This window comes from Doryrhamphus excisus, chromosome 15, assembly GCF_030265055.1.
Source record: "Doryrhamphus excisus isolate RoL2022-K1 chromosome 15, RoL_Dexc_1.0, whole genome shotgun sequence".
Classification (NCBI taxonomy): domain Eukaryota; kingdom Metazoa; phylum Chordata; class Actinopteri; order Syngnathiformes; family Syngnathidae; genus Doryrhamphus; species Doryrhamphus excisus.
This window is the reverse complement of record NC_080480.1, coordinates 18,614,594-18,629,223: the sequence shown is the minus strand read 5'-3', so window position 1 is coordinate 18,629,223 and position 14,630 is coordinate 18,614,594. Positions and strand designations below refer to the sequence as shown.

General features: G+C 54.3%; 3 protein-coding genes across 5 annotated transcripts; all 3 read right to left on the bottom strand.

Moving 5' to 3' along the window:
* Positions 1-1,111: 1,111 nt before the first annotated feature.
* On the bottom strand, positions 1,112-7,012 carry sh2b1 (SH2B adaptor protein 1). 2 transcript variants are annotated; one of them, XM_058049582.1, is made up of 10 exons: positions 6,563-7,012; positions 4,132-5,980; positions 3,455-3,556; positions 3,302-3,393; positions 3,158-3,234; positions 2,932-3,087; positions 2,656-2,867; positions 2,410-2,584; positions 2,217-2,307; positions 1,770-1,946 (listed from the first exon to the last, which is right to left on the bottom strand). In XM_058049582.1, the coding sequence occupies exons 2-10, from the start codon at positions 5,752-5,754 to the stop codon at positions 1,925-1,927; spliced, it is 2,550 nt and encodes an 849-aa protein (XP_057905565.1). In that variant the 5' UTR covers positions 5,755-5,980; positions 6,563-7,012; the 3' UTR covers positions 1,770-1,924. The 2 variants fall into 2 exon arrangements, with proteins under 2 accessions (XP_057905564.1, XP_057905565.1); XM_058049581.1 differs by lacking the exon at positions 2,217-2,307 and having other exon boundaries at positions 1,112-1,946.
* Positions 7,013-7,124: 112 nt separating this feature from the next.
* Positions 7,125-9,521, bottom strand: jmjd8 (jumonji domain containing 8). Of its 2 annotated transcripts, none has more exons than XM_058049607.1 (9): positions 9,438-9,521; positions 8,313-8,399; positions 8,168-8,216; positions 7,992-8,088; positions 7,856-7,924; positions 7,678-7,797; positions 7,538-7,605; positions 7,337-7,471; positions 7,125-7,236 (listed from the first exon to the last, which is right to left on the bottom strand). In XM_058049607.1, the coding sequence occupies exons 1-9, from the start codon at positions 9,470-9,472 to the stop codon at positions 7,156-7,158; spliced, it is 741 nt and encodes a 246-aa protein (XP_057905590.1). In that variant the 5' UTR covers positions 9,473-9,521; the 3' UTR covers positions 7,125-7,155. The 2 variants fall into 2 exon arrangements, with proteins under 2 accessions (XP_057905590.1, XP_057905588.1); XM_058049605.1 differs by lacking the exon at positions 9,438-9,521 and adding an exon at positions 9,264-9,431.
* A 626-nt stretch (positions 9,522-10,147) lies between these two features.
* Positions 10,148-14,239, bottom strand: LOC131103378 (serine protease 33-like). The gene is made up of 6 exons (XM_058049625.1): positions 14,097-14,239; positions 12,108-12,128; positions 11,864-12,026; positions 11,513-11,784; positions 11,176-11,315; positions 10,148-10,750 (listed from the first exon to the last, which is right to left on the bottom strand). The coding sequence occupies exons 1-6, from the start codon at positions 14,224-14,226 to the stop codon at positions 10,445-10,447; spliced, it is 1,032 nt and encodes a 343-aa protein (XP_057905608.1). The 5' UTR covers positions 14,227-14,239; the 3' UTR covers positions 10,148-10,444.
* Positions 14,240-14,630: the final 391 nt, after the last annotated feature.

Here is a 14,630-nt window from a genome sequence, read left to right as displayed (position 1 = left end):
ATGAAAGCACGGCTTCAGCACGTCGTTGAAGTAGACGTCAGGTAAATACACGTACGCCATCGCCTCCTCGGCCGACCGCTGCACGTGAAGACCGGAAGCTCGGCTTCGTGGCTTTCTCCTGTTTATACTTCACTCGAGCAAAGGATACCGGACTTCCTGCCTGCCTGCCTGCCTGGCGTCCTTACCCGCCTCACCTACCTCCTAACCTACCCACCTGACCTATCCTACCCACCCACCTCCTCCTTTAATCTCTACCAGGGTCATTCCTTCATGTCTGCCAAAGAACCACACCACACGTCCTCCGACCTCCTTGGTAGAAACCGCTAGTGGAGGTTCCAGGGTGAAAGTGATACAGGAAGTAGGAAGATAGGAGGAGTGGGATGAATAAGAAACCTAAAACCTGAGCACGTCTCACCTGTGATCCCGACACTCACCTGAGTCTTCCTCCTCCTCCTCTTCTTCCTTTCTTTCAGGGCGGCGCCAACCTTTGGTCCCTCTCACCTGAGCTGTTGGGGGGGGGGGGGGGGGGCTGATCAACATATGATGGGAGATGCTAGCTACTAAGGAATATAGCACGTGACGCGGGTGTACTACTGTACAGTACGTGGCTGTGAGGTATATGTAAATAATGAACACGGCCCACGCGGTGTCACACAATAAAGGCCCAAATCAAAGTAGAATGAGATAAGATAAGACAGGACTACAAACCAGAACAGGAAGTGTTGCCATGGAAACCTGTGTTGATATTGAGATATACAACTTAGATATTCCAAAGTCAGGAATAAGTTTGCTGTGAAGGATTTGAACGGGAGCCAAGAGTACTTTTACTGATCAAACTATTATGGGATGGTCCTTCACAGTGGATGCTGTTGGGTGGGGTGGGGTGGGGTGGGGTGGGGGGGTATGGGTAGGGATGAGTAGGGTTAGCTGTAGGGGTAGGTCGAGCTGCACGTCAATCAAACGAGATAAGCGGCAATCAGCCACGTGCCCGTCGTGATTGACAGCTGGCCCTCCACGGTTGTGGTCATTCACGTTGATTGTCGAGCGTGTCGTGGAACCAGCAAAGCTGTGCTGGTTCGAGGCCAAGAAGCGACTTTTCCCACACATGGAATTGTAAGGATTCACTCTATTTATATTAGAATCGACGTAGTACCTGAAACTAACCACAGGGGGCGACATCCGCCCAGCACAGAGTAGAGACAGAGAAAGGCACAAAGAGTGGTCAAAGTGACAACAACATGATGAGCAAAAGGAAAGCGTTGAACGGAGCGGAGATGACACAGAAAGGCACGAGTAGAAAACCTTTTCCTGCTAAAGGGTTCTTTTTTGCCGAATGGATGGCGAGGAGAAAGATGGGAGGGGCCAAGCGCAGATTTCCAATTTGGATCCCCGAACAAAAAGGCACGAAGACATGAGAGTGAAGAAACAAAACCAATACTATTCTTCTTCATGTGGAGTCGCCGAGCGCCGCGGAGGTACGGCGCCCCCTTGGTGTGCCATGTGACATCACAGCAGACTCAGAAGGAGGGGGCGGGTCCTGGTCGGGCTCTGTGGACTCCAGCGAGGTATGAGATCTAAGCTGGTGGACTGGTGGTGCTTGTTAGTGTGGAGTCAGTGTCTCTGGGCGGCCATCTTGTCTCCTGTCGTGTTAGTAGCGCCACCCGCTGCTCAAAAGAAGGAGTACTGGTTATCCACGGCTCGGGGCGCCCTCACGGCCTCCAGCTCTTCTCCTTCCACAGCTTCCAGTTGGTGGAGGGGAGCATCCCGATCCTCCCAGTCCTCCACCGCCGCTGCCCCTCCACTTCCTCCTCCTCCTCCTCCTCCTCCTGCCGCCGCCCCCTCCAGCTCCGCCTCTCTTCCTCTCTCCGTGGGTGGTGTTGGGGGTGGCGGGCGTCCCCGCGGCAGGGGGGGCGGCTGAGGAGGGCTACGGGGTCTGCTGGTCAAGTCTGCAGAGAAGCGAGGAGAAAAGTGTCAAAAGGGACCATGAGGATAGAGCGGCGTTGGGGGGGTGTGGGGGGGGGGGGTGACACTTGTCATGAAGGCTATGGTTGTCATGGAAACAGTGGGTGGGTCCACACTTGAACAAGCTAGCATGGCTTCCTGTTTGTACTTCCACGTCAGGCGAGGCGTGGAGGGGGCGTGGCTAAGCAGAAGGCTAGCATGCTAGCATGAACAGCAGTCGCCTCACACGCACACGCATGTCTGATCTCACTTACACACAGTCAGAGATGGGGGTTGATGGAGAGTCGGGATGGCGCGTGGTGATGACATCACAGACTGTAGGCCGACTGCCCGCCCTGTCCCGCCCTGCAAGGATGAGTCACGGACACAAACGCGCGTCAGCGACAGGTGGGCGTCACTCATGCGGAGCGGCCGCAATGACGTTGCTCGCGCTGCGCTCGCTCCTACCCGGCTGGCGAACGACGGTGGCGCCCACGAAGCTCATGAGCGTCACGTCGGAGGCGCCGCCCGACTCCAGCGGGATGGGGTGCACCCGGAAGTGCTCCAACATGTCGAAGATGGACTGGAACCAAAGGTGCTGCACGCGGCAGTGGCCGTTCTCGTTCAGCGACAGACGCAGGTGCTGGAGGGGCGACGCCGAGGTCAAAGGTGCCGAACACTAGACCCGAACACACGAGAACCTGAGGGGCTCACCTTGGCCTTTCCTTGGAAGTTGAAGGTGAGGACGTATTCCCCGCGCCGCGTCTCACTCTGGCGAACCAGGAAGACGCCGTGGCTGGCCGGACCCCCCGCCAAGACCAACTGGGCCGCTTTCAGGCGGGACAAGGTGCCGTGGAACCACTGACACTCGCTGAGCGGGTGCTCCAGCACCTCGGCAGACGTCACCTCGGAGAAGAGGAAGGAGCCTGCGTGGGGGAGGCGTGGTCAGCGTCATTCCGGAAGCGCCACGTCTTCACGCTGCATCGTCACCTGTGGCGTCTGGCGTCTCTGCAAACGGTGTGCCCAGGCTGGCAGCGCCGCCGCCAAGAATGCGTCCGTCGGGTTCATCCAGAGGGGCTCGGGGTGGCAACTCGGGCGGCAGGCTGTCCATCAGGGGGGAGGAGCCTCCCAGGCCGCCATAACAGACTGTGTGAGCGGAGGAAGCAGCGTGACCCCCCAGCGCCATCCTCCATCTTTGTTTCCCTCACACGCTCACCTTGGGACAGACGCTCCGCCATCTCTGGCATTCCGCTCCCGTCCAACGCGGCGCCACCATCAGGATCCTCCTGCCCACTGCGGAAGACACACGTTAGGACGCCCGCCTCCCGCCATCTTCCCGCCCGCCCGCCCGCCCGCTTACCTGAGACAGACGCCTTTGTGGATGTCAGTCAGCCACGCTCTCATCTGGCCCGCGTCTCGGGTCTCGATCACGTACTGGGCGGAGCCTTCCAACTGAGAGGCCACAACATCTTTCACTGACGCTTGGCCGTGTCCCGCGGCAGTGTTGGCTTACCTGGAGCAGAAAGGTGTTCTCCTTGTCGGGAAGCTCCTGCGGCGTGGTGCTCCTCACGTCCACCACGGACCCGCACGGAACCGTCAGCCGCGGCTTGGACGACTGAAGACACAAAGACACGCCCGTACAGCAGTCGCTACGAAGGGCGTGGCCTCACACACGCAACACTTGACTGACCGAGGAAACGTTGTTGTACGGCCTAACAGTACTTCCTTTCATCTTGGGACACCACCTCTCCTCACCTTTACTACCCACACGATGAACAACTCACATCTGTCTCCTTCCCTCCCAATAAGCCCTGTGCTGATGAGGCGTTCAAGTACACGTGTATCTCTTTCCAGCTGCAAAATAGTCGGGCATGCGAGGTAGAGATTTACTTAAGAAGTTGAGAAACACCATGACATTGAAGAGAGACGTGCTAGCAAAGGAAAGGTTCCTCGTTCACACAGGTTGCAGGGGGAACGGTTTCAGGGAGACGCATAACAGGAAGTGCTGCAAAGGGGGCTTATCCCGACTGAACATTTGGGTGGGCCGACAGGATCATTGTGTATGTCGGGCACGCTAGTGTCGGGCGCGTACGTACGCTAGTGTCGCGTACGCTAGTGTCGGGCACGCTAGTGTCGGGCACGCTAGTGTCGCGCACGCTAGTGTCGCGCACGCTAGTGTCGGGCACGTACCTTGGGCGGAATGAAGAATTCCAAATAGAAGTCGTCTCCGTGCTCGCCGCCTTCTCTTTCCCGCTCTCTGAGGACCAGACGACACTTATGCCAGCGCCCGCCCTTCCAGGGCGTGTTCCCGCCGCTCACCAGGGGCGGTGCCGGCGCTGGCGAGGCGGCGCTGTTGTCGGGGCCGTGATGCAGGAGAGCGAAGGAGAAGCCCGGAAAGCCGTGACCTCCGCTGAGCTCGTCGTGGGTTGAACTGACACTCACGCCGCCTTCCCGCACCAGTCGGCCCACCTTCCTCGCCGGCGCCAAGCCGGCTGTGGCGGCGCTGCTGGGAGGCAGCACGGAGGAGGCGGTGCTCGCGGTAAGGACGGGAGGCGGGGATCGCGTTAGCCGCAGCTTTTCCAGGCGCTGGCTCCACTTGTCCTTCTCGCCGCCCTCGCCGTTGCTCCGCCGGCGGTCGGAGAGCGACAGAGAGGTGGCGCTGCTGGAGGACGAGGGGGCCAGGGAGGAGGAGGAGGAGTGGGGGAGGGCCAGGGGCATAGAGAGAGACACGGGCATGGACGAGGTGGGCGTGGGAGGCTGGGTGGCGGCGTTCCTGGCAAAGGCGGCGTCTTGCACGCCCACGGTGTAGCTGTAGCTGGCGGGCAGCGGGCTCGCCGTGGAGTCGCTGGATGCGCTGCGCCAGTGCAGAATGCCACGCACGCTCCCGCGTACGCTGCGCCCGACGCTGCGCAGCGAGAAGCGCTTCTTCACCTTGTTCTTGGCCGCGCCGCTGGGCGGGGGCGTGACGGAGGAAGAGGAGGGGGGCGTGAGAGGAGCGCAGGGGGAGCGGTCCGCCTCTGTGGTCTCCCGCTCTTCCGGCTCCACGTCCTCCCCCACGGACGGCGCCCCCAACCAGCCGTCCTCCTCTTCCTCCACCGGCGCGTCCCCGTTGCCGGCGGCCACGGTAGCAGCTTTGTCATCCCGCCTCCCGTTGTTCCCGCCCACCGAGGAGCAGCAGGACGACGACGAAGATGGCGGCAGGAGCTGGCCGTGGGCGTAGGAATCTTGAAATCTGTCGCCGCTGCGCCCGTCCAGCACGAGGCGTGTTGGGGCCTCTTTGGAGGCGGGCCGCGTCACGTTTGATGATGGGACAGCTCCCCCGGTGGCCGACACCGGGGACGCCACTTCCTCCTCCAGGGATGTGGCATCCGACTGGGGAGCCCAGCCCACCATGTCGTCCCTCCCTGAGGCACAGCTGGGCGGCAGCGCCCCCTCCAGCTCGCTCTGGAAGTGACGAACGAAGCGGTCCGTAAAGCGGCGGCAGAACGCGGCGGCCGAGTCGGAGGTGTAGTGCGGGTTCTCCAGGAGGAAAGCCCGGAAGTGGCGTGCAAAGTCTCCGGCGGCCACCCGGGCATGAAGCTCGCAGAATTCAGTCCAGCTGAGGCAGGGCGAGGGCGACGGCGTGGGCGTGTCCGACAGCGAAGACGGGTGAGCCTGGGGGGGAGGGCTCACCAGAGGTGGGAGGGGCGGTGGTCGGGGGGACAGGGGCAGCAGCGAGGGCGACGGCGGGGAGGGCGACGGGGAGGGGGAAGGGGGTAAGGGAGAGGAACTTGCGGCCCGCGGGCTGGGAGGGGTCAAAAGAGAGCCGTTCATCCTCTCGTCGAGGACGGCCAATCAGATCAGTCGGAACACAAGAAGCGTGCGAGGGCGAGGGCGAGCGCCGGCGCCGTCTAACAACCTGCCTTGGCAACACAATGCATCATGGGAGCTGGGCTACACCTGACAGCTTCCGGAGGCCGGGCAGCCACGGCGCCGTCAGACGTGTGAGGCCTTCCTGTCGGTCACGTGGGTCAACCATCCAGAGGCGCGTCGCCACATCCTGTCCACACAAACACACACAGAAACACGTTCCTAGAAGTCCCACCGCAATCAAGTGGGTCCGGGATGCAGCCGTGGCTGTGCCTCATGCGATTCGACACTTTCATTACACGTCCTTCATCTTTCATTGATGCGAGCTGCATCCCTGCATAACCCTAGACCTAGCCCTAACCATAACCATAACCATAACCATAACCATAACCCTAACCATAACCATAACCATAACCCTAACCCCAACCGTATCCCTTCGAACCGATGCTCTCCTGAATCAGCTGTCAGTCAACGGGCGGTGAAAAGGCAGCTCGTGCACCGTTAAAAAGCTCCTGGCGGCTGGAGTGGCTAACGGCAGCTAGCAAGCGACACGCTCGGTCAAGCCACAAAAGCGGCGAAACACGGACTTATTCCGGCCACGGGCAGCCGACTCCACCCTCGGGTGAGGGAAACGCGTGTCGGATGCTCACGTTTGACGCCGTCTCCCAGCACATAGATACGAATGCATTCGCTAGCTAAGCTATCCGTTAGCCAGCTAGCTGGCTATTAATAAACCAGCTCGTTGACTACCGACAAGAATCCGGCAACGTACCTGTAAATCATAGCCCCGCGTCGGCCTCCGTGTGTGGGACGGGGCCCGAACCGGAGGACAACTCGGGTCCGGTGAACATAGCTGCACAATCGAGTCCTCGGGCGCTTGTTATTGTTGCTAAACAAGAAGATTGCGACGATGAGCCCGTCCCGTGCTCCTCTCGCGAGACTCTGCGAGAGTGCGACGTCGGTGCCTGACAGCTGGCGCGCACGTCACACGCGCGTGGACCATGCAGTGATAATACGATGCTAACTCGAGTTCAGTTCAGTGGGCGCCATTGAAATAAAACATCGGCAATCGACTCCAGGAATCTGGAAGGTGAGGGCGGATGTATAAATGACGTCACTTTCGACTATTTTCTGCCTTCATCTTGAAGATTCCAGAGTGTTCTGCAAAAGCTGCGATAACGTTCCAAGTCATGACCACTTCCTGCCTTCACAATAAAACCGTCGTACAGTCACCTGTGTTCCACCGGCTCTTATTTTGGCGGTACTAGCAGCAAGCAGGAAGTTGACATGACGGCTAAACGTCCGGGTTGGGCTGGCAAAGAACAACGAGCACAGAAGAGCACAATGGCTGTTTAATGTCATCTGTCATCCCAGGAAGGTGGACATGAAGACGCTGGTGTCCAAGTTCAGCGTGGCGTGCCACCAGCGGTCGGGGAAGTAAAGCACCTGACGACCAAAACAAAACACATTTAGCCGGTCGGATGCCATGCTGGGGGCGGGGCTCCGATGCTAAAAGCAACGACGACAGGGACCACCGAGTGGATACCTCTCCGGGTCGGATGGTGCACTCCAGTGGGGCTTGGTGTTCCGGCAGGTGGGGGTAGGTGTCCGTCAACCAGGACAGGGTGGTGCTGTTGGGGTGGAAATGTGGCGCCTGGCCGGGCGGGTAGAGGAACCAGCGCTGCGCCAAGACAGGACACACGGATCAAGAACGGTCCCAAGGCTCAAACCCCGGCACTAAGCTGACCTTCCTCCCGTAGATGACCTCAGAGAAGCCCGGCCCGTGCCAGTGGAAGGGGACGCCGGTTCCGGGTCCTGAACAAGACATTTTGGCTCCTTGAGTTTGCCAAAGCTTTCTTTGGCAAGGCAAAGTAAAAATGGCGGAACCTGCGATGCCGAAGCTGTACGCCCTGCTGGTGCGAGGCAACACCAACGGCGGCGGCTTGTAGACGTCAAAGAGACTCCGCCACTCGCTCAAGTTGTTGTCTCCAAAGAAGTACAACGTGTCTGTGGACAAATCCTCACGGTCACGCCTGCCACCAGGACGACGCCCCCTTTTACTCACCGCTGCCAAGGACATCCGGCGACTGGGGCCTGAGCAGGACGTCCACGTACTTCCTGAAGGCCACGTCCACTGTGGACACGTCCCTCAGTCAAACATGCGGCACAGCAGGCGGAGCATGATGGGGAGACGGCCGTACCTTTTGTGTAAGAATGCGTGTTGGCCGTACTGAGCCGCACTTTGCGTTCGCCGTACTCGTCCAGTAGAGTCGACTTGGAGCACAAAGAGCGGAATTCCTGCCAGGCGGTGAAGAGTAAACCATGTCGGATATGAGCGCCACTCAAAGCTTTGACACCAGGGGAACGTGTACTGTACCGTGTTATCCGTCACGCCTCTGATCACCACCGGCGTGCTGTAAGCGTATCTATGGAAACAACGCAACAACACTCACACGCATCCAGCAGCTAGCTGCTAGCTGCTGGATGCTAGCAGCTGGATGCTAGCTCCTCCTTTGACTCACCTGTCCAGGAAGCCACGCAGGGACAGCGAGCTGCCGTCCAGCACTTCAATGTTACACGGACCTTCATGGTGGAGACCCTGCGATGTCCTGCACACGCACGCACACATACACACACACGCACAGTTATGTTCTTTATGTGTTACTCACTTGATTGTCTTTCTCTCTCCAGTAGGAGGCACTCACATTGTTGTTGCAAATGTTGTTACATAAAATGTAAGAACATTTTCTAACACTTCATATTATGAACAGAAATGGAACAAGGTGTACATGACCTACACCTTTTATTGGCAGATTCCGTGTGTTAACTTTTATGAATGTAAAAGGCCAAAGAGGAGAAGACATGCTTGATGGAGGAGATCGCTTGGCTGTGGCGCCCCCTGGAGGGAAAAGGAAGCTGCGAGCTGGAGATAAATAGAAGTAGAAGGATAGCATTTCTTCTCTCATGTAAAACTAATTGTAAAAACTCATACTGTGTTACTTTACTGCCGCGATTGAAGGCAGCTATTTTGTCGTGACGTCAGGGGAAACATGAAACCACGTGACACAACCAGGAAGTGGCTAGACTATGGCCGAGGAAGCAGCCATAGAATTTAGTAGTGACGGTTGAAGGGCTTCGTCGTCACGTTTGCTGTCTGTCATGTTCTTTCTTTCATTCATTCATTCATTCATTCATTCATTCATTCATTCATTCATTCATTCTTTCATTCATTCTTTCATTCATTCTTTCATTCATTCTTTCATTCATTCTTTCATTCATTCATTCCCGCTTATCCTCACGAGGGGTTCTTATCTCGAGTTAAACGTACAGCAATCAACATTTAGCTTCAGTCAATTAGCAACTATTAGCAATAAGTAGTATGGTGGGGTGACGTGCCTCCTCTGTTCGGACAGAAAACTGTCTTTTCAAGTCGTTTTGCTGAAAACGAACTGCTGAGACCGAAAGGAACTCACCAGCCACCGTCATCCGGCAGATTCTCCGCCTTAAGTTGAGCAATAAAACATACCAGAGCGAAAGTGAAGTAGGTCAGAAATAGGAAATGAAAGGCGATGTTTTCCATTCAGGACAATATAGTCACAAGGACGACAAAACAAGCAGATACGAACAAGGCTGAAAAGTCTCCCTACTTCCTGGTCAGCAGCCAATCAGGAGCAAGCACCATTTCCCGTCGTGCTGCATTCAGGTGACGTGGGGATCAGAACTGATCTTGGTTGTCACCTGGACTGGTGGCCAGCCAATCACAGGGCACATATAGACAAACAACCATGTTGATTCAACCTAAAGCTCCAAGCAATGTACATTACGGCAAATTCAAACAAGTCTTTTATGTTTACGGTTTTGCATCGACTTGTCATTCGATAGCTTTTGTTGTTTTATGTACTGTTTGTATAGTTATGGTATAGTTATTGTTTTATGTACTGTTTGTATAGTTATGGTATAGTTATGGTATAGTTATTGTTTTATGTACTGTTTGTATAGTTATGGTATAGTTATTGTTTTATGTACTGTTTGTATAGTTATGGTATAGTTATTGTTTTATGTACTGTTTGTATAGTTATGGTATAGTTATTGTTTTATGTACTGTTTGTATAGTTATGGTATAGTTATTGTTTTATGTACTGTTTGTATAGTTATGGTATAGTTATTGTTTTATGTACTGTTTGTATAGTTATGGTATAGTTATTGTATTTGTATTGTATTGGTATAGCGGGAGGGTGTGCTGCTGTGGACTGGGGGGGGGGGTCATGGAGGACGCACGAGGAGGTCTTCTGTCATGCTTTTGCTGCTGTTTGGAATGAGAAGGTCAGTGGTCCACATGACAGGCAAACAAAGGAGCTCCTGAAGAAAGAGGTTTATTTCCAGAGTCCAGTCGGTGCAAACATCACATGCTTCAGTTCAAAGTGCTGACTTCACAGGAAGGTGTTGGATGAAGGTACAAAAGAAAGGAAACGCTGAGGTTGCCTCCAGAGCTTGGGTCAGTGCAAACGTTTGGCACAGAAGAGCAAGACAAAGAAAAGGGCAAAGGGTAAGCTCGGCTTCCAGGGAGAAGCGAGCAATGAGGTGGCATACAAGATGGAGACGTGAGGTTTGTAAGTAACAGGTAACCTGCCCCCCCCCCCCCCCCCCCCCATCATCACGCCAGCACGAGGACGGTGAGGACAGGCGGCAGGAGGGACAGCATCAGAGGAGCCAGGAGGAAGACGCCAGACGTGGGCGTGTCTGTGTCTGTGTCTGTGGGGGCCCGGAAGGTGATGAATCCCGGTGGGGGGCCGGTCACGCGTTTCAGGATCCATTGCTGGTATTCAGACACTCGGGCGTAGACCCCCGGCCTGTCGGGCAGCGCGCATCCTTGTCCGAAGCTCACGATGCCGGCTTGGACGTACCTGGTTTGGTTGAAGTCCGAGTCACTCAGGGCCACCATCGGCCCGCCCGAGTCGCCCTGTGCAGACAGACACATTCACTTAGAACAGGATGGCGCTGTTATAGCAGCTCGCTGCCTGCGGGGGGCGCCAAAGGCGCTCGTGTGGTGGTCATGGTGACTACTATGTACAGCGTGAGGGAATGATGACAAATGGAAGGACCAATAACCAATAATAACCAATAACATCATTCTCCCATGAAGCCAGATTGCCCGTACTGTGCAGGTGAGCAAATCAAGTGCTCCTTGCTTGTAAACAAACCTGTGCATGCTAGTTGTGCCTTCCCCTCAGCCCCTGGATGATGTGCTAGTAGTCCTGTGGTGCTATTTCCCTGGGACCAAGCCTACTATCATCCACCCCCCCCCGGCGGGAATGAAAAAGGTGCCAAGCAGGAAGTTGTGGCTATGGTCCGGAAGAAGAAGATATGGTGGGTGTGCAAAGTCACCTGACACGAGTCTCTCCCGCCTTCGGGGAGTCCGGCACAGATCATGTTGCTGGTGATGATGCCGTACACCGCGTTGCAGGCGGCGTTGGACACCACCGGAACCGACACTTCCTGCAGAGTCTGCGGGAAAGGAAGCGGGACTGACAGAGAAAGGCGGCCATTTAAAAAGCATCCTCTGGCTTTCACTTTCACTTTCTAGCATCACCATCAAGTCCAAGGTTAGATCACATGTTTACGCGCTGATATGATCCCATGTTGTCTAGTCACGCTGTTGTGTTGTGCTGCTACGTTGTGTTGTGTTGTGCTGCTACGTTGTGTCACACATGCGTTGCCGTACCGCCACTGCCGATGGTTCCCCATCCGGTGACGATGGAGTCGGTGCCGGCGGGGAAGTCGCTGCCCGGGGCGGCGAGGCAGGCGGGTCTGATAAAGTCGTTGAAGACGACGGGTTGTGAGAGTTCCAGCAAGGCCACGTCGTTGTCGTTGGTCACGGGATCGTAGTCTTCGTGCGGGATGACCTGGGTGACCCCAAGCACCACCTCGTTGTCGTTGTTGTTGCCCTGCTGGGACTGGCGGCCCAGGTAGACCAGGAGGTTGCTGGTCTGGGTGCTGCCGGGACACGGGAGAAGGGAGCGGTGGTCAGATGGCGAACGCAGACACGCGGCGGCGTCATTCGCGTGACCTTCACCTGGGGAAGCAGTGGGCGGCGCTCAGCATCCACTGGTTGTTGATCAGAGACCCTCCGCAGGTGTGGAAGTTGTTCCTGTGCAGGCTCAGCTGCCAGGGCCACTCCCCCGGGACGGCGTCCTGCCCGCCCACGATGCGGGAGTTTACCGTGGAAACGCCGCAATCTACACAAACGCAACACGTTAGCCACGTTAGCACGCGCCCTCAGCCCGTGTTGACGTCGCAACGCTGCACATGGGACTCACCCGCCAGCTGCCCGCTGCCACCTGCAGGACACAGGAAGAGAAGACATGAGGCGTTGCCATGGGGGGCGTGGCTTCTGCCAACAGTTGATGAAGCAGGAAGTTGCAGCCTGCCCGTGACTCAGCGTTATTAGTCATTACAAAAGCTGGCAAACTGGTTGCTCTGGAATGTCATCATCATCATCATCATCATCATCATCATATGATAATGACTTGATAAAAACAATTAAAGTGGCAACTTCCTGCTTCCTGTTTGGGACGCATTCTTACCGCTTCTCATTCCCACCGTCATCACATCATGCCCCTCCCCCACCCCCATTCATTCATCAACAATAGGATCCGACACCATTCTACAATATTCCATTCTACGTCAGGATCCAGTCTATTCTATTCTATTCTATTCTATTCTATTCTACGTTAGGCTCTAGTCTATTCTATTCTATTCTACATTAGGCTCTAGTCTATTCTTTTCTATTCTACGTTAGGCTCTAGTCTATTCTATTCTACGTTAGGCTCTAGTCTATTCTATTCTATTCTATTCTACATTAGGCTCTAGTCTATTCTATTCTACGTCAGGCTCTAGTCTATTCCATTCTATTCTACGTTAGGCTCTAGTCTATTCTATTCTATTCTACATTAGGCTCTAGTCTATTCTATTCTACGTTAGGCTCTAGTCTATTCCATTCTACGTTAGGCTCTAGTCTATTCCATTCTACGTCAGGCTCTAGTCTATTCCATTCTATTCTACGTCAGGCTCTAGTCTATTCTATTCTATTCTACATTAGGCTCTAGTCTATTCTTTTCTATTCTACGTTAGGCTCTAGTCTATTCCATTCTATTCTACGTCAGGCTCTAGTCTATTCTTTTCTATTCTACGTTAGGCTCTAGTCTATTCCATTCTATTCTACGTTAGGCTCTAGTCTATTCCATTCTATTCTACGTTAGGCTCTAGTCTATTCTATTCTACGTTAGGCTCTAGTCTATTCTATTCTATTCTACATTAGGCTCTAGTCTATTCTTTTCTATTCTACGTTAGGCTCTAGTCTATTCCATTCTATTCTACGTTAGGCTCTAGTCTATTCTATTCTATTCTATTCTACATTAGGCTCTAGTCTATTCTATTCTACGTCAGGCTCTAGTCTATTCCATTCTATTCTACGTTAGGCTCTAGTCTATTCTATTCTATTCTATTCTACATTAGGCTCTAGTCTATTCTATTCTACGTTAGGCTCTAGTCTATTCCATTCTACGTTAGGCTCTAGTCTATTCCATTCTACGTCAGGCTCTAGTCTATTCCATTCTATTCTACGTCAGGCTCTAGTCTATTCTTTTCTATTCTACGTTAGGCTCTAGTCTATTCCATTCTATTCTACGTTAGGCTCTAGTCTATTCCATTCTATTCTACGTTAGGCTCTAGTCTATTCTATTCTACATTAGGCTCTAGTCTATTCTTTTCTATTCTACGTTAGGCTCTAGTCTATTCTATTCTATTCTACATTAGGCTCTAGTCTATTCCATTCTATTCTACATTAGGCTCTAGTCTATTCCATTCTACGTCAGGCTCTAGTCTATTCTATTCTACGTTAGGCTCTAGTCTATTCTATTCTATTCTACATTAGGCTCTAGTCTATTCCATTCTATTCTACATTAGGCTCTAGTCTATTCCATTCTACGTCAGGCTCTAGTCTATTCTATTCTACGTCAGGCTTTAGTCTATTCCATTCTACGTTCCAATAGACGTATTTTATTCTTGTTACACAAGTTGTCTTCTTGTCATTGATGCTATCTTTCCTCTAGTTTATCTGACACTAGGTCTGTTTTATTTGAAACAATTCCATTTCAGGTTTTTCTGTTATTAATAATATGACCCAATCGGATCTATGTTATCAGGGTCTAGTGTGTGGGCGTGAAAAGGCCGCGTGAAGGAGCCAGCGGTGCTGCGGCGTTGACGTCAGTCCAACATGCCGTGTTCTGTCATGGAGCAGGACTCACCTGGAAGCAGGAGAAGCAAGAGCGAGAAGGCGTATCGGTACAAGTCCATGTTAGCGTGACTAGGAAGTCCAGAGTGCATCTGCACCCAGGTCTGCTGCTCTTGTAGGTCCCAACACGCCCACCGTGGCATCGTCACTCGGCAGGTGCAGGAACACACCTCGCAAACACGCCTCACAATAGAACCTGTCACACAAGATCACCTCCGCCGGCCCCTTCATTAGGTACACCTGGCCTGCGGCTCACGGCTCCAGGATGTTTCCGCTGCCGGAGGGTCTGCCCGCAGGTCGGCTCGGGTCAGACCACACCGGGTCTGGTCCTCAACCAGCTTCTACAGCCGGCAGCCCGCCGTGACCACTGGCTGTCCATCACGCTGCCCTTTGTCTAGCCCCGCCCCTTCTACGCTGACCTTTGACCTCCAGAAAACAGGCTCTGCTGTTTTCACACACACACACATTCCACATCTCGGCAGCAAGCACACATCAATCATCGCGCTGAACTTTGACCTTGACTGTACTGGTGTACGTCACCGTGCGT